At 41.5% G+C, this 27644-nt stretch overlaps 4 protein-coding genes and 1 long non-coding RNA gene across 6 annotated transcripts; 2 read left to right on the top strand and 3 right to left on the bottom strand.

The window, feature by feature from the left end:
• The first annotated feature begins 347 nt into the window (after positions 1 to 347).
• Positions 348 to 1141, top strand: H1-3 (H1.3 linker histone, cluster member). Its single transcript, XM_007973474.3, has one exon. The coding sequence runs from the start codon at positions 413 to 415 to the stop codon at positions 1076 to 1078; it is 666 nt and encodes a 221-aa protein (XP_007971665.3). The 5' UTR covers positions 348 to 412; the 3' UTR covers positions 1079 to 1141.
• A 7006-nt stretch (positions 1142 to 8147) lies between these two features.
• On the bottom strand, positions 8148 to 10467 carry LOC103222005 (histone H3.1). Its single transcript, XM_073005710.1, has 2 exons — positions 8902 to 10467; positions 8148 to 8310 (listed from the first exon to the last, which is right to left on the bottom strand). Exon 1 carries the CDS (start codon positions 10430 to 10432, stop codon positions 10022 to 10024), a length of 411 nt encoding a protein of 136 aa, XP_072861811.1. The 5' UTR covers positions 10433 to 10467; the 3' UTR covers positions 8148 to 8310; positions 8902 to 10021.
• On the bottom strand, positions 8148 to 11424 carry LOC140708838 (uncharacterized). 2 transcript variants are annotated; one of them, XR_012089068.1, is made up of 2 exons: positions 11282 to 11424; positions 8148 to 9202 (listed from the first exon to the last, which is right to left on the bottom strand). It is a non-coding gene; the product is annotated as an uncharacterized lncRNA (long non-coding RNA). The 2 variants fall into 2 exon arrangements; XR_012089069.1 differs by having other exon boundaries at positions 8148 to 9181.
• A 6663-nt stretch (positions 11425 to 18087) lies between these two features.
• On the bottom strand, positions 18088 to 18603 carry LOC103222003 (histone H2A type 1-B). Its single transcript, XM_007973472.3, has one exon. It carries the CDS (start codon positions 18546 to 18548, stop codon positions 18156 to 18158), a length of 393 nt encoding a protein of 130 aa, XP_007971663.1. The 5' UTR covers positions 18549 to 18603; the 3' UTR covers positions 18088 to 18155.
• A 220-nt stretch (positions 18604 to 18823) lies between these two features.
• LOC103222001 (histone H2B type 1-C/E/F/G/I) lies at positions 18824 to 19295 on the top strand. Its single transcript, XM_007973471.3, has one exon. The coding sequence runs from the start codon at positions 18877 to 18879 to the stop codon at positions 19255 to 19257; it is 381 nt and encodes a 126-aa protein (XP_007971662.1). The 5' UTR covers positions 18824 to 18876; the 3' UTR covers positions 19258 to 19295.
• Positions 19296 to 27644: the final 8349 nt, after the last annotated feature.

The following is a 27644-nucleotide window of genomic DNA, read 5'->3' as shown; positions in this document are numbered from 1 at the left end:
ATTTGCAAATGAAGGAGGGAGAAATATTATTTTTAAGGAAAACCTGAAAGTTGTCTCGATTTGACCGAAGTTTGAAAGAGAGTTGGGGGAATAAGAAAAGTTTCAAGATGCCGCTTTTAAAACTATGCATAGGAAAAAAGGCAGGAATGAAGCCCGAAGTCTCTCGCATCAGTTTCCCCCAAATTCCTCATTATTTCCTGCCCAGATTTCTTATATTTTTACTCTTTTTTAAGGGGCAACAAACACAGCAGCGCGGTAGATCGGAGGAGTCCTTTTCCAGCAGCTCCGCGCATGGAGCAAGGAACCAATCATCACTCAGCGTCTCTCTATATAAACCCTCAGCCTCCGGCGCAGAGAACACGCCGTTCTGACAGTTTGAGATTACTTTTGTCTTTTCTGGCAAAACAAAAACATGTCGGAGACTGCTCCAGTTGCTCCTATCACTCCTGCACCCGCAGAAAAAATACCGGTGAAGAAAAAGGCGAAGAAGGCAGGCGCTACTGCTGGGAAACGCAAAGCATCCGGACCCCCAGTGTCTGAGCTCATCACCAAGGCAGTGGCAGCTTCCAAAGAGCGCAGCGGCGTTTCTCTGGCCGCGCTTAAGAAAGCGCTTGCGGCTGCTGGCTACGATGTAGAGAAAAACAACAGCCGTATCAAGCTTGGCCTCAAGAGCTTGGTGAGCAAGGGTACTCTGGTGCAGACCAAAGGCACCGGTGCTTCTGGATCCTTTAAACTGAACAAGAAAGCCGCTTCCGGGGAAGGCAAACCCAAGGCCAAGAAGGCTGGCTCAGCCAAGCCTAGAAAGCCCGCTGCAGCAGCCAAGAAGCCCAAGAAAGCGAGTGGCGCTGCTACCCCGAAGAAAAGCGTCAAAAAGACTCCTAAGAAGGCAAAGAAGCCAGCAACAGCTGCTGGGACCAAGAAAGTGGCCAAGAGTGCGAAAAAGGTGAAAACACCCCAGCCAAAAAAAGCCGCCAAGAGTCCAGCTAAGGCCAAAGTCCCTAAGCCCAAGGCAGCCAAGCCTAAGTCGGCGAAGCCGAAGGTTACAAAGGCAAAGAAGGCAGCTCCGAAGAAAAAGTGAAACTGGCGGGACGTTCCGCTTTGAAAATTTAAACGGCTCTTTTCAGAGCCACCCATAGGTCTCAGTCAAAAGAGCTGGCGCCTTTTTTGCGGGGCCAGGGAGGCTGCGGGTGTGGTGTGCGGGCGCGGTCTATCCCAGCCATGCCGGTTGGGGTTCAGTAACTCAGCTCCCAGCAGTCTGGGAGCAAGAATCCTTCCGCCTCAGCCACAGCCACCGGAGTAGCTAAGGCTACTTGAACCACCAGGTTTTGCTTTTTCTTCAAATTCCCGCGGTGGTGTGTGATTGGCCGGCTGATTTCTCTCAAAGCGTGCGCTTAAAAGTGGCTCTGAAAAAATTTTATTCCTGGCACAGGGATATGGTGTAAATGCTTTAGTTTGCTTTAGCATTGAGGTGACTTCTTGAGCACAGCCTGTCCTGGTTGTGAGCAGTACCTGGCATGCCTAAGGTTCCTGCGGCCCACCATCTTGTCCAGCGTTGAAAATGGCCAACTGCAGGTGGCGCCCGCTGTCTGTCTTTTACAAGGCTTGTGAAACCCCTTAGCTCTGGGATATGGGCCGTCAGGTACCGTACTTGGAAATAGGCAGTGTGGGCCTGCACTGCCTGGCGAGGCGGCTCCCCTGTAATCCCAGCATTTTGAGAGGCCGAGGCGGCCGCATCATGAGGTCAGGAGTTCGAGGCCAGCCTGAAAAACATGGTGAAACCCTCTCTACTAAACAAAATATAAAAATTAGGCGTAGTGCCGCGCGCCTGTAATTCCAGCTACTTGGGGGGAAGGGGGGGCTGAGGCCGAAGTATCACTTGAACCTGGGAGGCTGAAGTTGTAGTGAGCCGAGATCGCTCCACTGCACTCCAGCCTGGGCGATAGAGGGAGCCTGTCTCAAAAAGTGTGGCCATTCTTTTTCTGTCAGTGACCAGCGTCTCCAGGACTTATTTTCCCAGAGGCTCTCTTGCTTGTTCATTTATTTTTACCTACTCTTAACCTTCTTGCACTGCCGCCAGGTAACACTGGCGTGCTGGCCCAACCTGCTCGGAGTAATTGTCTTTGCGGAGAAGGCCCGCGTGGCAAAGCAGGTCTTGCGTTTGGAGCGAGTTTGGTCTTGCTTCCCGCGTCCAGGTAACTTTAGAAAAAAAATGCAATTCTAGTGTTAAACCAATCGGAGGGAGAAGTCATCATAGTCTCTGACTCAGTTTTGTAAAACTTGCTTTTCTATTGGTTTGCAGAGCCTGCTGAATTAACCAATCAGAACGTATTGTTAGATTTTTATTTGCGTGGTTTTTCCGAGCCAAAAATTTTCACCTATCAGGTTGTGATATTAAAAGTTGGGTATGCTGGGACCTAGTCGAAAAGTCTGATCCGGCCACTGCAGTCCAGCCCGGGCTACAGAGCAAGACTCCGTCTCAAAAAAAAAAAAAAAAAAAAAAAAAAAAAGTCTGGTTTTTTCCCCCCTCCCCCTCAGATGGAATTCTCCAAATGGAATTCTCTTTTTGGAGACTACTCACCTTGTCATTCTGCGTAAATCTCCATAAGTATTGCTCCCACCCTGATGCTTAAAGATAGTATGAAAGGAACCTCTGTCAGTTTATAATCTACTTCCTTTCCCAAATTGCTTTCTCACAGATTGAGATGAACCAGGGAGCTAGAGTTAGCTATCCAATACATATTTGGTGATTAGATAAGAAATAGAGAAGGAAAAATAAATGTAAAACCTTGGAGAATGGAGCAAGAAGCCTGAAATTGGGGTTACCAGGACAAAGAAATGGGCTGTAGGAAGTTGGGTTGACTTGGACGTACTACTGTTTCCATTGTATTTGGGAGGTTGAAGTTATTTTTTTTTTGTTTTGCTTTTGATTTTAGAAAAGCCCACTTAATTTGTACTGAGAAATCTCGACAAAATCTAATTTCTACAGATGTTTATGGGACTCTAGATGGGAAAAAAATTATATTTTTACAAATCCTAAATGCAATTTGGTTATTTCCTTTGTGAGTACAGGCAGCTAATCACTGGATTTCACATCAATGATAATCATAGATTTTTCATATCACTTTGTACTTATTACAGGTATCTTGAAATAATTTACACTAATTGTGAACCTTTCAAGCCAACATTATACTTGCTGCTAGATCTTATTTTTTGATGTGTAACTAAAGCATATATACAGACTTTAAGAAAAAAAATTTTAGTGTCACTACCTTTCTTACCCCGTTTAAGTATTTTTTTAAAGCGTGGTTTTGAGAAGGCTTCTATAGATTTCCAGAATCTCCAGAATACATAGCACAAAACAAGTCATAAACTCTTGAACAAGTTTGCAGTGGGACCAAATACCATAAATACCTCATGATTATAATACCTCTTAATCTTCTTTGTTTATATTCTGCTTATTAGTTAATATTTTATTATATTTTACATTATTATTTGCCTCCCTCCCCCCCAAAAAAGGATGTAGCCTGTGATGTGTTTCTAGTTATAAGCAGGAGTTTAATTTTTTGAGAACCACGGCTACATCACACAATTTCTTATTTGTAGAGAAAGCCAAAATACCTCCCTGTATGAAAGTGGCTTGACTGAGAAGGGGATCTGAATAAATAGGAGGATTTGAAATATTTATTCAAAATAATCTTTTTGAAAATGAGTGAAAAATACAAGTATGTAGGGGTGAGCAAAACTTCACCCTCCGAAAGTTCACTGAAAATCAATGGAAAAAAGGCAGATTAATAGAAAAGTCAAAATTCATCATAGGTTTATGTGACATGGGAACCTTCACAATGAAGGCTCAAAGGTACAGGGGAAATTGTCCATTTTAATGCTTAGGGTTCAACAAAGTACCAACTGCCATGTAGAACTGTGATTGGATAAAAAGGGTGTCATCTAATGCTAATAGACTGGGGAAACATAGCAAGGCCTCTGTGTCTAGATTCTTCTTGGCCTCTGGCAAGATTCTTTCCTTCTGAGTATTCCTTCCTCATTCTAGAGGACCCTCTCTGTAATGAGGGAGGGTCTTATGATCTACAGCCAAACAACATAAGACATACACGTTTTTATGGCTAGGTTTTACACAGAAAGGAGGGCGAAAAGTTACAGTAAGGTTTTTAGGTTTTATGGCTGGCTTTGAAGAAAAAGGGACTCTAGTTTCAGTAACCACCTTGGGGAAGAGGGAGTCTAGTTTTATTTGTAGCCTCAGCGGAGGATGAGAGGCCAAAGAATAGCAGTAGGTCACTCACTTTTGCTTCTAAGGCCTTCCTTTTGGGGTATTATTTTACTATCCTTAACGGGGAGAAGAGATCTGGGATGTCTTTAGTACCCAGAATGACAAGATTTAGGCTTTTGATGAAAAGTGATAAGGAATAAGATAATTAGGTGGGGAATGTGGTATTCCACAAGAGCAGTCCAAATGACTATAACATACCTCTGGTTCCTTACTGTTGCAAAGGACTTATTTAACTGCCTCACTTGGGTAGTTACAATGCATTTATATCAGGTATAGCTAAAATGCTTGATTTACTGTTAAGAAACTTGGTGCTTAGAAAGGTTAAATGGCAAGAAATGACCATTTGCTGTCACTAAATGGTGGACCTAGGTCTCAAAACAAGTTTCTTGATTCCTAGAATCGTTCTTACGCTGCTTCAATTCGGTTACATCAACTGGAAAAGGAGTGGTATTTTCCAGTTCCTTTTTAGGCTCATTGAGAAAGAAGCAGAATTTATGTATTTCTATTTCTGGCCCTTTGTGAAGTATCCATTTCACAATATGTTTGGTATGCAACAGAAGCAATGAAATGTAATTATTCAATCAATGATCTTCCAGAGTTTCTGTGATTTATATAAATTCATATTCATATTCATTTGCCACAGAGGACATGCACTTGTTTTCAAGGAAATCTGAACTTGTTTAAGTCTTTCTCCATATATTAAAATTTTGGTAGCAGTTATAATGAATATCTTGAGATTGGTAAAGAATACTAACAGTGTCTTAGCATGGAAGTTGTGAAGGGCATTTTCATACTATCTTAGCTGTTGGAGAGTTCTTATGCGTATAGCATAGGTCTGACACAAAAGTAATTTTTAGAATCAACCTGAAGTCATTACTTTAACTTGAAGAAGCAGATTTTCATGGTATTGTGGGGAGGCCTCAATCTTCCCTGTTAAGCAGTCACTAAATCAGGTTGATTTTTACAGAATCCTAAATAATTCTTACATATTCTCCCTTCTACATTCTCTCTTCATTCTCTCATAGCTAGGATGATTCCAATGCTTACTAACTAGTTCCCTAATTTCTCTAGCCTCCCATTTCTCTTAACTATTTATTTACTTATTTATTTTTTGAGACAGAGTCTTGCTCTGTTGCCCAGGCTGGAGTGCAGTGGCTCAATCTCAGCTCACTGCAGCCTCTGCCTCCCTGGTTCCAGTGATTCTCTTGCCTCAGTTTCCAGGTAGCTGGGATTACAGGCACACGCTACCATACCCGGCTAATTTGTTTTTGTAGTTTTCGTAGAGATGGGGTTTCACCATGTTGTTCAGGCTGGTCTCAAACTCCTGACCTCAGCTGATTCATCCACCTCAGCGGCTCAAAGTGCTAGGATTACAGGCGTGAGCACCACGCCCGGCCCATTTTAAAAAACAAACACCAAATATGCCTTATGAAAAAGGTCAGTGACTTCTCATAGGTTCATGGGAAAGCCCTGTAGCCTCTTAGCCCCTTTTCATAATACTGTCTGCTCGCACTCACAGACACTAATAACAATGTAACCTTTCTGTTTCTTCTTATTTTATTATTATTGTTATTATTTTACAACTTTGTTCTGGAACAATTCCCCGTGAGAATCTTTATAATACTTCCAATTCCTTCTCAAATTACATCTCCCTCTAATTCAAAACGTAAACTTATCTCTGAAAATGTGCTTTCATGACATTTAATAATTAAGAACAATTATTATCAATAGAAAAATTTTAATGCATCTATTGTTTACTCCCATTAACTAAACTGAACTATAGAGCATTTGTCTCATTTTCCACTACTCTAGGGGCATGTGTGTGTATGTGTATTTGTGTGTGTGTCTGAATTAAAAAATTCCATCAAATGGGTTACATTATTGTCAGATAGTCATCAAATTCAGTGATTTCATTTTCTGTTTTCCTGTGTGAGAAAACGGGTAACAAATTTCTCTGCCCCTTTCATGACTCTTGTGTCCATGGCCTGATTTACAAGACTATCTTCCTTATCTTTGGAAGTATACCATTTTATATATATATGCAATTTTTAGTGGTGGCAACTACAAAACAAAAATGAAAAAAAATATTTCAAGTTTGCCTTTCAAATTCCCAAATGTTACATATCAATATTTACTGTTGGCAGGTCGAGTAGGGAGGGTATGGAGAAATAATAAAATGGGATTTCTGAATTGTCTTGAGTTTTAGCTATTATCTTTATAATATGAAGAAACTACTGGTTATTCAGAGATTACATACTTATTTTATTTTAATTATAAGTACTTGCAGGCAACTATGTAACTGTGAAATGGATACACACTATAGTGTGCCAACAAGTACATAGAAAATATGATCTGACACATGAGTAAGATTTGAGATCTTCCCCAAATAAAATCACAATTTATTTTAAAAACATCTAGTATTATTTACTACTTTCTCAGTGTATGCCTTTGAAGAAAGTTTCTTGTGTATATGTGGTTAAATCAAGGCTATTATCTGAATAGTACACAGTAAGGCTAAAATTTGTGAATGTTAACATCATATTTTACTATATGTATATGAGTTTCATTTCTGTAAAATTTGCAGTACTAATTATAGTGTAACTTCACAATCATATAAGATCCTGTACATTTCATTTTATTATTATTATTATTACTTTTTGAGATGGAGTCTCGCCCTGTTGCCCAGGCTGGAGTGTGGTGGTGTGTAATCTCAGCTCACTGCAACCTCTGCCTCCTAGGTTCAAAGATTCTTCTGCCTCAGCCTCCTGAGTAGCTGGGATTACAGATGTCTGCCACCACACCCAGCTAATTTTTGTATTTTTAGTAGAGATGGTGTTTCACCATGTTGGCCAGGCTGGTGTTATTAATTTTTTTAAGATGGAATGTTGCTTTGTCACCCAGCCTAGAGTGGAGTGGCGTAGTCTTGGTTCACTGCAGCCCCTGCCTCCTAGGTTTAAGTGATTCTCCTTGCCTCAGCCTCCCAAGTAACTGGGATTACAGGCACGTGCCACTACGCCTGGCTAATTTTTGTATTTTTTTAGTAGAGACTGGGTTTAGCCATGTTGGCCAAGCTGGTCTTGAACTCCTGACCTTACGTCATTTGCCTGCCTTGGCCTCCCAAAGTGCTAGGATTACAGGCGTGAGCCACCCTGCCTGGCCTAAGACCCTGTACATTTTAAAACATCCATTTATGCCGGGCGCGGTGGCTCACGCCTGTAATTCCAGCACTTTGGGAGGCCAAGGCGGGCGGATCACTAGGTCAGGAGATCGAGACCATCCTGGCTAACATGGTGAAACCCCGTCTCTACTAAAAATACAAAAAAAATTAGCTGGGCGTGGCAGCGAGCGCCTGTGGTCCCAGCTACTCGGGAGGCTGAGGCAGGAGAATGGTGTGAACTTAGGAGGCGAAGCTTGCAGTGAGCGGAGATCATGCCATTGCACTCCAGTCTGGGCAACAGAGCGAGACTCCGTCTCAAGAAAAAAAAGAAAAAAAAAATCCATTTATTTTATTGTATATGAAAAATTTAAACATGTTAGTAACTATTCCTGGTGATAAAGCCCTCAGGAGTAAGTGATGAGGATTCTGCTGAGGCTTTTTATTTAAAACAGTAATGCCTGGTGGGGAAAGTTTTGGCTCCAGCACTATCTGAAATTTTCTTAGTTTCAGTTTAAATTTGTTTTAGATAATAGATAACTATTGTACTTACATTTTTGGAGACTTCATAAAATACTGCATGACTTCTGGCCCCTTGCGGACACTCAATAAGTGTGGATTTTTCCTATTTAGAAAAACTATATATTAAAATTATAAAAACTTTATCTAATCTTTTATTTTTGTAAATAAGAATTCACTCAATGGTAAATTCTGTTCAGTAATCTTTTATTTTAAATCTCAACTTGACTAAATTTCCAGAGGCTTTGTTTTAGGCAAATGACCATGCTAGGTGTTCTGGTGGATTTAATGATATAAGAAGATGCATTCTGTGCCCACCAAGTCCAAGTCCTCATGTATTGAAGTCCAACAGCTGTAACAGAAATACAGGTTAAAACTTGCTGAGGTAGAATCTTAAAGAAAGTACAGGATACAGGAAACAACATTTAAATAGAGAATGCTTTTATCCAGCATAATATGATGTTCAGTATGGTACAAATATCTGACAGCAGTTACCTTAATTATGGATAGTTATACTGTTTTCCTCATACACTGAATCTGTAATTCACAGGACCCACGTCTTTATGTCTGACGGGCTTCCATGAACAAAAATTTCTTCCATAAATCTCCAGGACTTCTTACTATGGCTACCTTGGCCTGCATAGCTATTTACAACTTTGTCACTACCACATGACTAACCTCTTTCCTTAGTGCAACTTGAGGGAAAACAGCACATTAAAAAAAGTTAATAGAAATTTCTCAATGACAGTTGAAACTACTCCACCCCATTTCAAAACTGAGGAATTTTCTGAAATGTTTAAATATAAAAAATTTTTCCAAATAGCACGTAGTATCCCATATAGTACATACACCCTTCTGCATTTCCAAATAACAGCCTGTATGATTTCGGAACAGAATTCCTTATTTTCCTTCCCTCCTTCATCTACCAGTTTCGAAGCTGTACCTTTGTATGGAAAGGCAGAATATTTTTCTGTAAGAACTTGGAAGTCGTCAAAGGATTTTCATTTGATGATAAATATGGGGTACTTTCAATGAGATTTCATTAAAACAGGGTATTTACTAAAGTTGAAAAGTTCTTTTAAGATATCAGCTGGAAGGCCGGGCGCGGTGGCTTATGCCTGTAATCCCAGCTACTCCGAAGGCTGTAATCCCAGCTACTCCGAACGCTTGAATCCGGGAGGAGGAGGCTGCGGTGAGCCGAGATCGCGCCAATGCACTCCAACCTGGGCAACAAGAAACTCCGTCTCAAAAAAAAAAAAAAAAAAAAAAAAGAAAACAAAAGATATTAGCTAGAAAGTTGAAAAGGCTCATGATTTTTGCATTTTCCTTTCTCACTCAGGTATGTCAGACACACCCATCTGCACCTTCGTTGCTTTGACTCCTGTAGTTTAGAACCTAAGCAAGGCTTTCAAGTCTGCAAGAGTTGTGTTAATGCCACGGATTTAGGTGTTCCAGCTAATAACCTTAGCCTCAGACCAGTATCAGGCGCACAGAGGGGGTAACCTTGACCGCACCCAAGGCGCCGACCGTCGCCGGCAAGTAGCTGGGTCTCAAAACACTAGTGAAGTAAGGCAGCCTGATGCAGACCAAAAGCGCTGGCCCCTCGGGCAAGTTCAAATAGACATCCGGGAAAAGCAAATCCAAGGAGTTGAAAGCCTATGCAGTTAAGACCTCGTAATACCGGCCACCACTTGGAGGAGCCTTAAGAGCCAGAAAACAAGAGAATGGGTTAAGCGGGGGCCAGTTAAGTGGCTAGGAGTTAGAAAAGGAGAGCAAAGTACAAGAAATAAGCAGAGGGCCTGAACAGCAAAACAAAGCCTGCTAAACCAATGGAAAACCGGGGAGGGAGGCGGAGCCCCAGGCAAAACCTGAGGAAGCGCTTGAATTTGGAATTTTAAATTAAGCATTACATTGAGGGGGCTAAATGCCATTATTTCAGAAGTCTGTTTCGATCAGTGCAGTTTCGTGGTCTAATGTGTCTTGAAGGATTACAGCTTTTTTCATGGAGAAAGTGATTGGCTCTGAAAAGAGCCTTTGGGTTGAAGGTTGGCACTCAAAACGATTTACGCTCTCTCGCCACGAATGCGGCGGGCAAGCTGGATGTCCTTAGGCATGATGGTGACGCGTTTGGCATGGATAGCGCACAGGTTGGTGTCCTCAAAAAGCCCCACCAAGTAAGCCTCGCAGGCCTCCTGCAGCGCCATCACAGCGGAACTCTGAAAGCGCAGGTCGGTCTTGAAGTCCTGAGCGATTTCTCGCACCAGGCGCTGAAACGGCAGCTTCCGGATAAGAAGCTCGGTGGACTTCTGGTAGCGACGAATCTCGCGCAAAGCCACGGTACCAGGGCGGTAGCGATGAGGCTTCTTCACGCCACCCGTGGCTGGAGCGCTTTTGCGAGCTGCTTTAGTGGCCAGCTGCTTGCGCGGTGCTTTACCGCCTGTGGATTTACGAGCGGTCTGCTTAGTACGCGCCATGACTGACCTGAAAAGTAAGTGGGTTAGGAAAATTGGTTTACCCCTCTATTTATATAGGAACAGAATCACTCTGATTGGATTGTGGACAATCCCTGTTAGTGATCGGTTGCTAAATTCCGGAAGTGCTCGGAGCGATTCACGATTGGTTTATTTTTTCAGTGCAAGATTCTGATTGGTAAATTTGGATAGAGAACTGGCTCCTCTAAACAAGTTGTTTTTTGTTACAGGTATCTTTGATGTTTTGCATACTGCATGACCTGCAAAGACATTTATCATTTAACTTAAATGACTGACCTTTTATCCTGTTTAGCTATAAAAAAATCGAATGTGTTTAAATTAGAAAATGCTTTAGAATTTTTTTCCAAAAATCTCCGCTGCTTTATTCTGCTTAATTTTCCTTAAGTTTTCCCCTTCCCTATCCACTCATTTAAAATCCGTTGTCTAAGTATCTCAATGAGTCCTCGTTTCATTATGGAGTATAGCTAATTCATTCAAACAAGGTTTTCTAAGATACACTGTTTAAACATAAGGAACTTTTTGTTTCATTTGTGTTAGAGTAAAATTCTAACATCTTAGAATCCCTACCTCTGTAATATCAGGTTTGACTCAAATCATTTAACGGTATTATTTTGTTTTGTTGAAATTAAAATGTCCAGACATAATGGCAAGAGCCGTCAAAAAAAGTATTTTCAGTATAGAATCTTGAAAAAGATGGCGGCGAAGAGAGTCTCAGAAGGTTGTTTATAAGACAACAATGGCGCAGTTTCTCTAGATCCCTGCGGGAGAGAACTGAGGTGCCCTGAACAATTTAAGACACGTCCAACAGAACTTTTATAGGACTGGACTCACCCAAATAACAGGACTTCTTAACTTGGTTTTCGCTTCCAAACTCAACAGCTCCCAATTACTTTGAAAATGTAACAAATGTTTACTGGAAAAGAGTCTTAAGGAATGACATTATAGCCTAACACAGTGTTTTAAATCAACCTATCGGGTTCCCTGTAAGGTGTTCTTTTCCTAGCCAATAAAAAGAGCAGTTTGGGAATTCCTAATTTACATACTTTTAATCTATTGGCTACTTTGGTTCGGGCAGAATTTAGATTTACAAGTTCGCGTTTGTGCAACCGTACTATATTTCAGAAAGGGATAGTGGGCGTGCGCGACTGTTGCAAGGTCTAGTTTCTTTTTGTTTTTCTTTCCTATTAGGTTTTCTTTCTTATTGGAAAGCTATTTTGTAAAGTGTTGTAGCAGATCCGCAATGACAGTGGCATGTAGTCCGAGGAGATTGACATCATGAATATGCTGGAGCCCCCGTCCTCCAGGGAGGGGAGACGGCCAAACCAAATTTCTCGCTGCCCGCAAATGCCTGCGGATGTCTGCAAGCTGGAGGGGGGAGGAGACAAAGAATGTTTTGTGCATTCCTGTTCATTCCTTGAATTATGTTAAACCTGCCCTATTTTAGGGCATTCATCAAAATTCTGCTAACCACAGGATTGATACAATTGCACCTTTCAAGTTAGTGTCTATTTTGCAAATTTGAATTATCTTAGGACTCATGGGCAAGTCTTGACTGAAGTTACACGTTGTCACGCGTTTCAGTCTCACATCTGAAATATATATGAGTCCCTTGTTTCTCTCCTTTTCAGAAAAAGAAACTTCTGTACACTTTAAATCATGGTAAAACGGTTAGATATGTTGGCAAAATGGTTTTATAAGAAGCAAGTAAAGAACTGAAATCCTTTTGTACAATATGATCACGTATCTGTGGGCTGGGCTGTTTGTTAATGAGACCTATGCCCTCTCTATGCTTTTCCTCTCCACACTCCCTCCATGTCATCTTCTGAGGTCCAAGACCTGTTTATTGATATTATCTTCTGTTTTCTCATTTTCATTTTACTTTTTTCATTTCTATTATGAGAATTTTAATATCTACAACTAAAAAATGTTTCCAAAATCAAAAGATACACTTTAGGTTAAAGGTTCAAAACACAGTCAGTGAGAACCATTAAGGAAATTCCATCTTTATGCCCCACAGTTTGATTTCCTCCCCAGTGTTCTTAAATCTGTCAATCCGGTGTTTTGCCATCTGAAGCTACCTTCAGTTCCTTTCATAATCCTCATCTCTAAATATGTGTAAAGCTTTATTTTAGAACTCAGTGCAAAGTTTACCTGATTACATAAGAACTTACCAGCTCACTTGTATTAATCAGTAATTTCCATCATTATCTCCATACCTGAACACAATTTCCTGTAGGATCTGTGTTTTGTGATAAAACAGTCAGAAAACAGTTGTGGCTACTGAGCATTTGAAATGTGGCTGTTGCTGGTGAGGACTGACTTTCTTTTTTTTGAGGAGTCTTGCTCTGTCACTCAGGATGGAGTGCAGTGGCATTATCTCAGCACACTATTACCTCCACCTCCTGAGTTTAAGCGATTCTCCTGCCTCAGCCTCCATAGTAGCTGGAATTAGAGGTGCTGGTCACCACGCCCAGCTTATGTATGAGGGGGGCGGGTGGGGAGGTATTTTTAGTGGAAATGGGGTTTCACCATGTTGGCTCGGCTGGTCTGGATCTCCTGACCTTAAGTAACCTGTCCGCCTCGGCCTCCCAAAGTGCTGGGATTACAGCCATGAGTCACCGTGCCAGGTCTGAATTTTTATTTTACTTATTTTTCATTATTTTATTTCAAAAGCTGATACTCCAGTTATTGGAAAATGTTAGATATGTTTTGAACAATCACATATATGAATTTAATTCTACAGCATTGAAGTTTATAAAATCACAATGAAATTCCATTTACTTCCAACAAACATTTAATACCAAATTGAATAGGATGTCCCTCATATTAAGAAGACTTAAGATTTAAAAAAGAATGTGAAATATTGCATTAATAATGTTTTTATATTGACTATATTTTGAAATAATGATTTTGTATTTTGGGTTAAATATAATAATTGTTAAAATTCTTTTACCAGTTTATTAATTTTTAAAGTGTGCTTACTGGAAAAGTCAACATTACATATGCAGCTTGTATTATTCTTTTTTATTTTATTCTTATTTTTTGAGGCAGCGCCTCGCTCTGTCACCCAGGCTGCAGGGCAGTGCTGCAGTTTTAGCTTACTTCAACCTCTGCCTCTCAGGTTCCAGCGATTCTCCTGCCTCAGCCTCCTGAGTAGCTGGGATTACAGGCACCAGCCACCACACCCAGCTAATTTTGGTATTTTTAGTAGAGACGGGGTTTCACCATTTTGGCCAGGTTGATCTCGAACTTCTGACCTCAGGTGATCCACCTGCCTTGGCCTCCCAAAGTGCTGGCATTACAAGCGTGAGCCACCGCATCTGGCCGTGGCTTGTGTTATTCTTTATAAATAGCATTGTTCCAGGATTCTCCATTTCTCTTCTCTGTTTCTTGATTCTTTACCAAATCTTGACAGCATACGCCTTGAAACAATGAGGATATTCAATATACTTCTATGAACCCAGTTATAGCATCTGGACTTAATCTACAATAAGTATCTATATTTATATCTACATCTACATGTCTATACAGTTGTGTTAGGGAACTAAGGGGGCTTGTTAAACCATTACTCATTGAGGCAAGAAGAGGTGGGTAACTAGCAAAATTATTGATGTTTGAATTTTTCCATGGCAAAATATCAGTAAGTGAACAGTATTCGAAATTCTTTTAGCCAGGCACAGTGGCTCAGGCCTATAATGCCAGTGACCCAGGAGGCTGGGGTAGGAGGATTGTTTGAGGCTAGGAATTTGAGGCTCCAGTGTCATAATTGTGACACTGCACCCCAGTCTGGGCAACAGAGCAAGACCAAAAAATGAAAAAAAAAAAAAAAATAAGAGAAGTATTATATAAGTATTTTTCTCTCTATCATATGTTTTTGAGGGACAGCATCTACAACTGCTAATTCTGGTGTTTAAAAAAAGGGGAAGAGAAATCACTGTGGAAGCACAATGCCATTTCATGAAAAGAAGAAAGTCCAGAAAATAATTTGCCATTCCTGGAAGCTACATAAACTCCAAGAAAGACTCAGATAAGAGCATCAGGTCAATTACTTTGAAGTCTAAAAAGAATAAAAAGTTAAAGTGTTTATTATTTTATAGGAGCCAAGGCAAGCTCTGAAGCTTTGCTGAAAGATTAGCTTGCGAAAGGCGGATTAACTGTAGAAAAGTTACACAAATTTATTAACGTGTTCAAGGGAGCCTTTAGAATGAAAACACAAAGATACAAGAAAAAATTGTCCACTTTTATGCTTAGGTTCAACAACATATGGACAACCTTGTAGAAATTTGATTGGATAAAAAGGGTATGATGTAATGTTAATAAACTGAGTGGAGAAACCCAGCAAGGCTTGTTTATCTAGACTCTTCTTGGCCTCTGTCAACTGAAGAATGAGAAGGTTTATACATTTGCGAAGGAGAGCTTTATTTCTCAAAGTATTGCAGCCTGCAAGGTGGCCATTCTGACAGTCTGGGAAGGGTAGCCTTGGTTTGCTGAGAGACAGGGAGTTGGAGGGAAGGAGGGAGGGATAAAACAGGAATTTTTGAGGAATGGGTGGGCCAAATATACTTATTTAACAGGTTATAGGAGGAGCTATGAATATTCATGAAGGAGACCCAAGCACATGTGTATTAAGTTTACATGTATGTAACATATGTCACATGATCACTTTGGGGTGAAGATTTAACATGTAAATGAGTTATAATTAGGTCCTATATATAAAACTGAAATGTAGGGCAGAAGTCTATGATCTGCATTCTGAGGAGACTGGTCACATTCAGTTGCAGGCCTGCAGTCATTTATCAAGAAACTCTATGGTCCTTAATACCTGTCTTGTCTGGACCACCATGGAGAAGGGTGGAAGGGCCAGATAAAGTAAGTAAAGGGGCTTTCTGGTGTATTATTCCCTCAAATCGGACTTTGAGAAAATCTAGCAGTGATCAGAAAGGGGAAGAAGGGTATAAACAAACAGGATGTGCAGCCTCCATCCTGTCATGCCTGGGAACTTAAACTTTTGGGGTCGTTTATCTAAAGGAGGGTCCTTCTGTCAAAGGGGTTTAGAATGTTCATTTCATCCCTCACCTCTTTGAAATGCATTCCTTCCTTCTGGGTATTGAGTATGGGACAGCTCCATCTCTAGAATGGGGTGTTATGACCTGCAATTAAACAAGGTGGGTCAAATAATTTCTCTGTGGTCAGTTGTTACACAAAAAGGTGGAAGGGAAGTTAGAGTAATATTTTTAGTTTTTATGGCTGGCTTTGGGGAAAAAGGATTCTGGTTGTCATAAGCCACTCTGGGAAAGAGGAATTTTAGTTTCTATGTCTAGTCTCAGAAAAGAATGGGACTGAGAGACAGGAGGGCAGGAGAAAGTCAGAGAAAAATTTTGCTTCTGGGGTTGCTTCTTTGGCCTTCATTTTGGGGTATTGTTTCTGAGCCCGAATTTGATTAATGAGTAAAGGATGTCAAGGAGTTTTACTATGGGGCTTCATAGACATTTTTTCTTGCAATTGCTATATTTTTATCTTGTTTTTAAGTTTAAGAAAATGTAGTTTAAGAAAAATCGTAAGATTTCTAAGGAAAAACGGGGGGGACATAATGTGTCCCACTATAAAATATTTATAGTTTTTACAGAGTTTGCAGGGAAATGTGCTTTCATCATCTCACAATTTACTATTGATTAAAGGTATCACACTTCTTGAAGTTACTTCTTGGAGGCTTTTGTCTGGTGATACAAATAATTTCTGTTATTTGTATCACCAGAAATTATTTTTGATGCTAATTATTTTTGATGCTAATTTTTTCTGATGCTAATTATTTGTGGTGCAAATAATTTCTGTTCAGTGGAACAGATATAACTCCAATAAACATTTAAGAAAGGGCAGCTTTTCCCTTAAGTAGCTCAGTGACTTCTGGTAGCGACGGAGTTTGCCATGATTCAGGGCCTGTATCTGAGGGATATCTTCAAGCTGCTGGTGGCCAGAGTGCTCTTGCTGGCTGCCTTAGTGGCCAGCTGCTTAGGAGGCTCTTTGCCACCAGTGGACTTTCGTGTAGTTGGCTTGGTGTAGGCCATGACCTTTCATATCAGATTTACAGATCAGTTCTCTTTACAGGGCCTGGTGTGATGCAATTAGTTTTGAGATTTTTTTTGTGGAGCAATGTGACTGGATTTCTACTAAAGTTGAATAATTATGCTTTACAGTGTAGTCCATTTATAAATTTCGGTCATAAAACTAAGTTTTTGCTGCTGGTTTTTTTTTTTTTTTTTCTTTCCTAAACAGGATCTTGCTTTGTCCCCCATAGCTCACTGCAGCTTCGAACTCTTGGGCTCAATCAATCCTTCCCCGCCTACTTCTCCCAAGTACCTAAGATCTCAGACCAAGCCACCATGCTAGGCTAACTTTTTCCTTTTTTTTTTTTTGAGACGACCGAGTCTCCCTCTGTTGCCCAGGCTGGAGTACAATGGCACCATCTCGGCTCACTGCAACCCCCGCCTCCCGGGTTCAAGTGATTCTCCTGCCTTAGCCTCCCGAGTAGCTGGGATTTCAGGATCCCACTGCCAGGCCCAGCTAATTTTTTTGTATTTTTAGTAGAAACAGGGTTTTGCCATGTTGGCCAGGCAGGTCTCAAACTCCTGACGTCAAGTGATCTGCCCATCTCGGCCTCCCACAGTGCTGGGATTACAGGCGTGAGCCACCAGGCAGGGCAGGCTTTTTACTTTTTGTGGAGATGAAGGGGGTGTCTGGCTTTATTGCCCAGCCCGGTCTTGATAACCTAGGCTCAAGCGATTCTTCTGCCTTGGTCTTTCAAATTGCTGGGATTACAGGTCTGAGTGAGGGCGTTAGGCCATTACAGCTTAGTTTCGTTTAGTGTTGATTTTAGAATACTGTGTTAATTGTGCTTTTTGAAAAGAGAAACCCAACAAACACAAATCTCACTGGAGGAATGTAGTCTTTTTTTTTTTGTGAGACGTAGTCATGCTCTGTTGCCCAGGCTGGAGTGCAATGGCACGATCTTGGCTCACTGCAGCCTCTGCCTCCCAGAATCAAGCGCTTCTCCTGCCTCAGCCTCCCAAGTTGCTGGGACTACAGATGACCGCCACCACGCCCGGCTACTTTTTGTGTTTTTAGTGGAGACGTGCTTTCATTATGTTGGCCAGGCTGATCTCGAACTCCTGACCTTGTGATCCGCCCGCCTTGGCCTCGCAACATGCTGGGATTACAGGTATGAGCCACTGAGCCCAGTCGGAATGTAGTCATTTTTAAAACTTAAAAAGCCCGCCCTGAAATGCTAATGGGCAGCTATCCTTCTTTGTTCTCTTATTACTGTATCAGTCTTTCAGCCTTTTCTGACAAGTGCACATGAATAAACAGCCTATGTGAAATAATAAAACGTATACACACCATGGACTTAAACACAAAATAACGTAGTGACACACCTTGAGGTGTTACAACATCGGTTCCTATTCTTGTGTACCTTTATAAACGCATTTTTACTGCAAAGACACACCAGTAAGACAAATTAGTGCACGAAATGTGAGCAAGGATTTCAATAATGAACTGACCAGTAACGTTAGAAGCATTCGTAAAACTAGGACAGGGTTTCAGGCATTGTATGTGTATTCCAGCACTTTACAGAAAAAGTGGGTGGCTCTGAAAAGAGCCTTTGGTTTCTGGGACTCGGGGTCACTGATGGACTCGACTAGTAATCATTTCACTTGCCCTTGGCCTTATGGTGGCTCTCCGTCTTCTTAGGCAGCAGCACGGCCTGGATGTTGGGAAGGACACCGCCCTGCGCAATGGTCACGCGACCTAGAAGCTTATTTAGCTCCTCGTCGTTGCGGATGGCTAGCTGCAGGTGGCGCGGGATGATGCGGGTCTTCTTGTTGTCGCGAGCCGCGTTGCCAGCTAGCTCCAAGATCTCAGCGGTCAGATATTCCAGCACCGCCGCCAGGTACACGGGTGCGCCAGCCCCGACTCGTTCGGAATAGTTGCCCTTGCGGAGGAGGCGGTGGACACGGCCGACTGGAAACTGAAGCCCGGCCCTGGAAGAACGCGTTTTAGCCTTTGCCCGAGCTTTGCCGCCTTGCTTTCCACGTCCAGACATAGTGGCTTCCTAGCAGCGGAAGAGATAACAACCAACAGAATAAAGAAAAAGAATGTGCTCGATGGAGGAATAAGAAGCTAGTTATAGTCGTCGGTTGAATTGTAAAAGGCGCAGTTTGATTGGTTAAAATTATTCTTTGACAAAACAACCAATTAGGAAGGAAATAAGGTGAAAGCTATTTTACATGTATGCGTCACTAACACATTGCCCAATCAGTGCTGAATATTTTGAATTCTTTATTTGCATAAAAGACGTATAAAAGGAGAGACTCTAGACACCAGCTGTTATTTAAGTGCTTTCATCTTTACTCTTCTTATTTTCTGACAATATGCCTGAGCCAGCTAAGTCAGCTCCTGCTCCGAAGAAGGGCTCCAAGAAGGCTGTGACCAAGGCGCAAAAGAAGGATGGCAAGAAGCGCAAGCGCAGCCGTAAGGAGAGCTACTCCGTGTACGTGTACAAGGTGCTGAAACAGGTTCACCCCGATACCGGCATCTCATCGAAAGCCATGGGCATCATGAATTCCTTTGTAAACGACATCTTCGAGCGCATCGCAGGCGAGGCTTCCCGCCTGGCGCACTACAACAAGCGCTCCACCATCACCTCCAGGGAGATCCAGACAGCCGTGCGACTGCTGCTTCCCGGAGAGCTGGCCAAGCACGCAGTGTCTGAAGGTACTAAGGCTGTCACCAAGTATACAAGCTCCAAGTAAATGTGTGTTTAGGCACTTTAGAACTCAAAGGCTCTTTTCAGAGCCACTCAAGTCTCACATAAAGAGCTTTAATGCTGAATATCACCGTTTTCTAGGGAATAGTTTTTCCAATTTTGTAGTTCCAGCACTTTGGGAGCCCGAGGCGTATGCCGATCTAGACTAGCCTACCTAACATGGTTAAATCCCGTCTCTACTAAAAATGCAAAAGATTTTCGGGCGTAATCCCAGCTACTTGAGAGGCTGAGGCAGGAGAATTTTGAACCCGGAAGGCGGAGGTTGCAGTGAAACGAGATGGCGCCTTTGCATCCCAGCCTGGGCGATAAGGGCGAGGCTTCGTCTCAAAAAAAAAAGAAAAAAAGGCACGAGATACACGTATTCTGTGTTGGCAAGATCCTGTAATCCTAGCAGTTTGGGAGGCCGATGCATGAGGCTCGATTCAGCCCAGGAGTTAACAGGTTTACCTGGGTAATATACTGAGAACTCATCTTTGCAAAAAATGAAACTAACCGGTTGTGACTCGTTGCGTCTGTACTATCACTTACTTGGTAGGCTGAGGAGGTAGGATAGCTTAAACTGGAGCTACAGGTTGCAGGAAGATGTGATCACGCCACTGCAATTCCAGCCTGGGCGACACTGGTAGGGGTAGGAACAGTAGTCTTTCGGTCCCTGAAGATCACCTGACAAGTTTGACTCTTCTGAGCACTCTGTTGTGGAGTTTGTTGTGGAGGGACTATCATGGGCATTGGCAATGTAAAGTTGAGCTAAAAATCTCGTTTTGGGCCGGGTGCGGTGGCTCACGCCCGCAATCCCAGCACTTTGGGAAGCCGAGGTGGGCGAATCACGAGGTCAGGAGATCGAGACCATCCTGGCTAACTTTGAAACCCCGTCTCTACCAAAAAAATACAAACAAAATTAGTCGGGCGTGGTGGCACTTGCCTGTACTTACAGCTACTCCGGAGGCTGAGGCTGGAGAATCCCTTGAACCCGGGAGGCGGAGGTTGCAGTGAGCCGAGATCGCGCCACTGCACTCCATCCTGGGCGACAGAGCTAGACTCTGTGTATATAAATATATACATATAAAAATATATACATATATAAATATATATACTATATATAAAAAAATATATATATATATATAAAAATATACATACATATACCTTTGAACCCGGGAGGCGAGGCTGGTGGATCACTTGAGGTCAGGGGTTCAAAAACAGCCTGACCCACATGGTGAAACCCCGTGTCTACTAAAAATACAAAATTAGCCGGGTGTGGTGGCGCATGCTTGTAACCCCAGCTACTACGGAGACTGAGGCAGGAGAATCGCTTGAACCCGGGAGGCGGAGGTTGCAGTGAGCCTAGATCGCGCCATTTCACTGCAGCCTGGGCAATAGAGGGAGACTCCGTCTCAAACACAGAAACCATTAGTTTATACTCATTAATCAAATTTCTAAAATGGGACCAAAAAAAAAAAAAAAAGGTCGCTACTCCATAGTACTCCATGAGCAAACTCAGGTTTCTGAAAACAACATAGCACTCCAAAGTATGGTGCCTTGACACAGTGAACATTCTAAGAAATTAGTAGAACAACATAGACAGGAATGTTCTTATGACCTTCCTCTGACGCAGGTCTTAAGACCTTCCTGTGAGTCTTGCAGAGTATGAGAGGAATCGGAACAAATAGACATTGCTCGATTTCTCCTTGTTTATTATCCTTGGCTCATATTATTTTTGTCTCGTTATATTTCTGCATGACTCTCTACTCTTCATCAGACCTAGTGCAAAAACACTCAGGTTTAACCCCTTCTTCAGGTCTTTATTTCCTTATGTCATGTAAAACCTTATATTAAATGTATATGTTTTTCTCTTGGCCAGGCGCCGTGGCTCACGCCTGTAATCCCAGCACTTTGGGAGGCCGAGGCGGGCGGATCACCAGGTCAGGGGATTGAGACCATCCTGGCTAACACGGTGAGACCCCGTCTCTACTGAAAATACAAAAAAAATTAGCGGGGAATGGTGGCGGGCGCCTGTAGTCCCAGCTACTCCGGAGGCTGATGCTGGAGAATGGCGTGAACCTGGGAGGTGGAGCTTGCTGTGAGCCAAGATCGCGCCACTGCACTCCAGCCTGGGCGACAGAGCAAGACTCTGTCTCAAAAAATAAACAAATAAATAAATTTAAAAAATAAATGTATATGTTTTTCTCTTGTTAATCTGTATTTTGTTTCAGGGCCTCAGTCAATGAACATAAGATGGGTAAAAGGAAACACTCTTTCCTCCCCTACAACACACACTAGGGGTGGATGTGCATCTGTGTTCTGTGTGTTTGTCTTTGTGGAGTACAAAAGCTGGCATAACATAGAAAAGATGTGGAGAAAAGTAATCCTAGAATGAAAATATTTGAGAAGTGTGTTTGCTAGGGCTGCCAAAACAAACTACCAAGACTGTGTGGCTTAAAAAAATTAATTTTGTCACAATTCTGAAGGCTGCTAGTTCAAGATCAACCCAGTGAACACGATTGATTTTTTCTTGGGCCACTCTCCTTGGGGTTTCCCCTCTCTGGTCTTTCCTCTGTGTGTGTGGTTTGTTTTTTAATATCATCTTATAAGGACAGTAGTCAGATTAGATTAGTACCCACCCCTAAAACCTCATTTTACACCTTTAAAGACCTTATCTCCAAATAAAGTCACATTTTCAAGTACTTGGTATTGGACTTCAATGTTTGAATTGTGGGCTGGGGACAGGCAATTCAGTCGATATCAAAAATTATGGTGATTAAGCTTCTAAATAGTACACGAATTAAGTATTTCACAGGCATATCAAACTCAGGGCAACTAAAACAGACCTTATGATACGCTACCTAGCTTCACTTACTCATCCAACTTTGAAATCTAGTCCCCATTCCAGAGTATTCCCTTTTCTTTTATGCAAATACTTAAAAATATGTCTTACTGATTCTAACTTCTAATTTTATGTTAATATTGTCCATATTTTTGTTTACTGTGGCTAAAAACTGGAAATATTAATGGTGAAGAGTTAGACTTTGCCTAAAACTAGGTTTTATCCCTAATGGAATATTATGCAGCTGTTAAAAATAATGCTTTTAAAAAAAATAAATGACATAAAATATGCTCATTGCATTGTATAGGGTAAATCCAAGTTGCCAAATAGCGTATTCTTATTTATGTGACATCACACACACACACATTCACACGCACACACACACTATATAGTTTTAGGAAAAAAGAGTGACTATAAGGGTCAATGCCAAAATGTTAAGAGTGCTGTTACATTTTTTTTGGTGCAATAGCTCCTCTGAAGGTAACTTTCTCTATTTGTCTCTATCCAAAACTCTCCATGGTGTGGTTAAGAAATAGGAAACTCTCCCTAGGCCCTTTCCTCTCCAAGTCTCCCTGCCCTATGTTAAGAAAAATTAATTTATTTCACAGGTAATCATTGAGCACCAAGTATGTACCAGCTATTATCCTATGCAATACAAAAATGAATAGAGTAAATTTAAGATATACTTACTAAGGAAATTGAAAATCAAGACAATAGAATATCCTCGCATAAAAGGAAAAAAATTTTAAAACTGTGAAATGACTGTAAGGAATAGGGGAACAAGAAGGATTAAGGCCAGAAAGTGACATAATTTACGGTCAGGTCATGGTTACCTCTGGGGGCAGTAGCAGGAAGATGAGAGATGAGGTCAAAGCAGTTCTTGGTAATATAACAAATATAATAGACATAACCAATATATTTGATTGATAATTGGGTTCAGGCATGGCCATCATATTATTCTTTATAACTTGTATATCGATTTGTTACATTTTTAAATCTATCTAGAAGTACAAACTTAAAAGCAAGTAAAGACAAAATAATCTACAAACATGTTTGTGGAAAATCACTTCAACTTCTATAAAAAGAACTTCTGTAAACTATGAAATATTGCTTATAGCAAAAATTTGGTTATAAAAAAGGAAAACTCTCCTTACACTCCAAAAGACTGCAGATGCTGAAAAAAGAGTGGGTGCTTAACAAAAATCTCTGCTACTATATAAAACTTGATTTTTTTCCCCCTTTTTTCCTTTTTTTTTCAGATGGAGTCTCTTTCTGTCACCCAGGCTGGAGTGCAGTGGTGTGATCTTGGCTCACTGCAACCTCCACTTCCCAGGCTTGAGTAATTCTCCTGCCTCAACCTCCTGACTAGCTGGGACTACAGGCCACATGTGTGCCACCATGCTAATTTTTGTATTTTAGTAGAGATGGGGTTTCACCATGTTGGCCAGGCTGGTCTCAAACTCCTGACCTCAGGTTATCTACCTGCCTTGGCCTCCCAAAGTGATGGGATTACAGGTGTGCGCTGCTGCGCCCGGCCTATGATACTTGTTTTTTAAGGGATTCTTCTTGAAATATACTCCTTTTCTGCCAGGGAAAGGAAATACTTCACATGTACGCTGAAGTATTTCATTTCATCATTTGTCAATTTGTTTAGATTTACATTTATTTCATTCATATCCATTCAGGCACTTGTTCAGATAAATTAAACACATAATTTGAATTCAATATACTAAATGCAAGAACTAGTTTTGTAAAAGATATGAGAATTGTTTTACATAATCAGAACAGTTGCTGGGTTAGGAAAGGGATTTTGTGTGGTTCCCTGTTGTTCAGAAGAAAGTCCACATTCCTGTCATTGGCCTAACATGCCTCCAAACCTGGCACAAAGCCACTTGTCCAAGCATCAACCATCACTTCCAATACTGACATGATTTATACTATTGTCTGAACTTCTATTTTCTTTTATTTTTCTTTAGAGATGGAGTCCTATTCTCATTGCCCAGACTGGAGTGCAATGGCACGATCTCTGCTCACTTCAGCCTCTGCCTCCTGAGTTCAAGTGATTCTCCTGCCTCAGTCTCCCAAGTAGCTGGGATTACAGGCTTTTGCCACCATGCCTAATTTTGTATTTTTAGTAGAGACAGGGTTTCACCAGGTTGGTCAGGCTGGTCTCGAACTCCTGACCTCATGTGATATACCCGCTTCAGCCTCACAAATTGCTGGGCTTACAGGTGTGAGCCATTGTGCCTGGCCTCTTTTCTGACATTCTATATAGTATTTAATTCTTGCTCTGTTTTCCATAAAGGCATGTTTTGACTGACCAAATAGATTGGAAGCTCCTCAAGGGCAGGAAAAAAATATAGAGGGAGGTGGTGGGGAGAGGTTGTAATGCTAAACAATGTTGTTATGGATAGCCTCAAGAAGTCTATGATATTTGAATACAAACCTGAAGGAAGTGAGGGGAACACTACCTACAGAAACCTAGAAGCTGACTGGACCACTCAAGGGGAACCATCGGTATGTCGTTCCTGTGAGGAGTACCTCTAGCAAGTTCCAGGAACTGGTGGAGTTGGCTAGGAAGGAGTGGAAGAGTAGCGGGATTTGAGGCCAAAGAGTTAATAAGGATCAGACAGTGTGGCCTGTAACCCACTGAAAGGACCTTGAGTTTTTCATTAAGTGACATGAGAACCATTGTGGGGGTTTCAGCAGAGGAGTCATCTGATCTGAATTGCCCTTTATTGGAATTCCTCTGGGAGAACCAGGTGATGACAATGTTGTCGTAATAAAGGTAGAAGATGGCAGTGGCTTGACCAGAGGAGTAGCAGTGAGAATGAGAAATGGTTGGATTCTGTTTGTGTTTTCAAGGAAGAGCTCATAGAATTTACTGATGGATTGTTATGTAGGATGTGAAAGAAAAAGACAAAAATGATTCCAACTAACAGAGTATAAATGCCATTCACCAGTTTCAAGATGATGAGATTAGCTGTTTTGTCAGAGATAACGAAATTCTGTTGAAATTGGAAGTTCATATTAATTGGACTTTCAAGTAGAGATGTCAAGTAAGTAACAGGGTCTCTGAGTATGGAGTACAACGCTGTGGGCTGGTCATTCAGTGTTCATGACACAAATATATGTATAGTATCTCCACAGCAACAAGGAAACATCAGTTCAAAAGAATCAGATGGAGATTTTCATTCTCCAGGTCCATCTTCTCAGAGCGATCAGAAGTGGCAGAGTTAAGGGAAGAGAAAAGGCAGCATCAGATACAGAGCTCTGAAGCCAGTTTCCACAAATAGGCTTCAGGATGCCTGAGAACACATAGAATCGCATCAGGGGATTGAAATGTCCCCAAATATGTGATGACAGTGGGTGTATTTTGGAAAAACTGTGAATATCTATCACTGGATCTCCAAAGTTATTCCCCATGGCTCTAACTTTAATAGATTATTTGAGTGAGGATTCCAATGTTATTTCATACTCTTATGAGTAAGGGCATTTTTCCACATTTGTAAAATAGGAATAATATTTATTGTTTGTTGTGAAAAATATAGGATGAAAGGAAAATTACTGGAGAAAGAAATTGTAAAACTGTAAGTTAGAAATTCACATGTCATTAATATAAAACAAACATTCTTTACTTCTTTGACCCAAAGCTTTTTCTCTTTATTATCTACCTTCTTTCTTAAGAGATTTAGTCCCATCTTGTGGCTTTTTTACTCTTATGGCAATTATGCTTTGACTGTGAATTATGTTTCCATGTTTCTTTTCTTTCTTGTTTTTTTTTTTTTGAGACGGAGTTTCGCTCTTTTTGCCCAGGCTGGAATGCAACGGCGCGATCTCGGCTCACCACAACCTCCACCTCCCAGGTTCAGGCGATTCTCCTGCCTCAGCCTCCCAAGTAGCTGGGATTACAGGCATGCGCCACCACCCTGCCTAATTTCATAGTTCTAGTAGAGATGGGGTTTCTCCATGTTGGTCAGGCTGGTCTTGAACTCCTGACCTCAGGTGATCCACCTGCCTCGGCCTCTCAAAGTGCTGGGATTACAGGTGTGAGCCACTGCACTGGGCCCCATGTTTCTTTTCTAACCTGCAGGTTTTTATAGCCAACTGCCTATTTCATATCTTTCATATCTTTCTCTTAGATATGTAACAGGCATCTTAAATTCTCTCTGGATATACAAAAATAAGAATTTGAATCCTCTCCAAAACTTGTTCCTTTCTTATTTTTCCACATTTTAGCCATCGATACCTCGAATTCCAGTTGCTTTGGCTAAAATCATTGGAATCATCATACATTTTTGTCTGTTTTTCATACTCTACACATTCAGTAGCTCAGAAAAAACTATCAACCTTAATTCAAAATATATATAGAATCCAAGCACTTTTCATAGCCTGTACTACTAACACACTGGTCCAAGCCACTGTCATCTCAACTGCATTACTGTAGTACCCTCTGAACTGGTCTCCTTGCTCCTACCCTGGTCCCATCACAGTTTATTCTTCATCGGGCATCCAGATAGCTCATTTAAAAATATAAATCAGGTCCAGTGTGGTGGCTCACGCCTGTAGTCCCAGCCCTTTGGGAGGCTGAGGCGGGCGAATCACGAGGTCAGGAGATGAAGACCATCCTGGCTAACATGATGAAACTTCATCTCTACTAAAAATACAAAGTATTAGGCAGGTGTGGTGGCTACACCCTTGTAGTCCCAGCTACTCGGGAGGCTGAGGCAGGAGAATCACTTGAACCTGGGAGGCTGAGGTTGCAGTGAGCTGAGATTGCGCCACTACACTCCAGCCTGGGTGACAGAATGAGACTCTGTCTCCCCCCCCCCAAAAAAATTATATATATACGCACACACACACACACACACACATATATATGTGTGTGTGTGTGTGTGTCTATAAATCAGAGTATGTCAGTTCTCTGCTCAAAACCTTGCAGTGGCTCCCATCTCACTCAGAATAAAACAGTAGTCATACTGGTCTACAAGGCCATATAGAGACTCGTCTCCATTTGCCTTGCAGATCTTATTGGTTTTTAATTTGCACCCTTATCCAATACCAGCAGTGGGTTCTTGACCCTCAGAAAATAGAAATCGACAAAGAATATAAGATGGACTTGAGCAAGGCAGTTTATTAGGGCTTTCGGCTTGAGCAGAAAGGGAGACAACAGCCAGAGGTATACTTGCAGCTGGCTCCTTGAAAGCAAGCTAGCCTACTTTGTTATTCTTTTCTGGGCTTTGTCCAGGTGACATCATGGCATGTTTGGGGTGGTCTGTTGGAAACACCTTTGCAGTCCCTTGTCATGTTTTTTCCTGTGTCTCAGGCCTCACTGGCATCTTAAATCTTCATGCAGGGGTATAATTTTTATCATTAACATGATGCAAAATTTAGGTTAGGATAATCTAAGACCCTACAGTGCATGTTCATTTGGGGAAGGTCTTTTGGAAATCCCTATGCTGATGGCCAGGATGTTTGTGGTTAGAGTGTTCCACTTCTTTGATGTCTGATTGCTTGATTTTATGAGCGGAAGCTTCAGTGGCTGCAAGGTT

The sequence above is a fragment of the Chlorocebus sabaeus genome, chromosome 17, assembly GCF_047675955.1.
Source record: "Chlorocebus sabaeus isolate Y175 chromosome 17, mChlSab1.0.hap1, whole genome shotgun sequence".
In the NCBI taxonomy this organism is placed as follows: Eukaryota; Metazoa; Chordata; class Mammalia; order Primates; family Cercopithecidae; genus Chlorocebus; species Chlorocebus sabaeus.
This window is presented reverse-complemented; position numbering and strand designations above follow the sequence as displayed.

Bases quoted from the DNA above. Each gene is read 5' to 3' on its own strand.
- LOC103222001 (XM_007973471.3), top strand. From the start codon at position 18,877: ATGCCTGAGCCAGCTAAGTCAGCTCCTGCTCCGAAGAAGGGCTCCAAG.
- LOC103222005 (XM_073005710.1), bottom strand. From the start codon at position 10,432: ATGGCGCGTACTAAGCAGACCGCTCGTAAATCCACAGGCGGTAAAGCA.
- LOC103222003 (XM_007973472.3), bottom strand. From the start codon at position 18,548: ATGTCTGGACGTGGAAAGCAAGGCGGCAAAGCTCGGGCAAAGGCTAAA.
- H1-3 (XM_007973474.3), top strand. From the start codon at position 413: ATGTCGGAGACTGCTCCAGTTGCTCCTATCACTCCTGCACCCGCAGAA.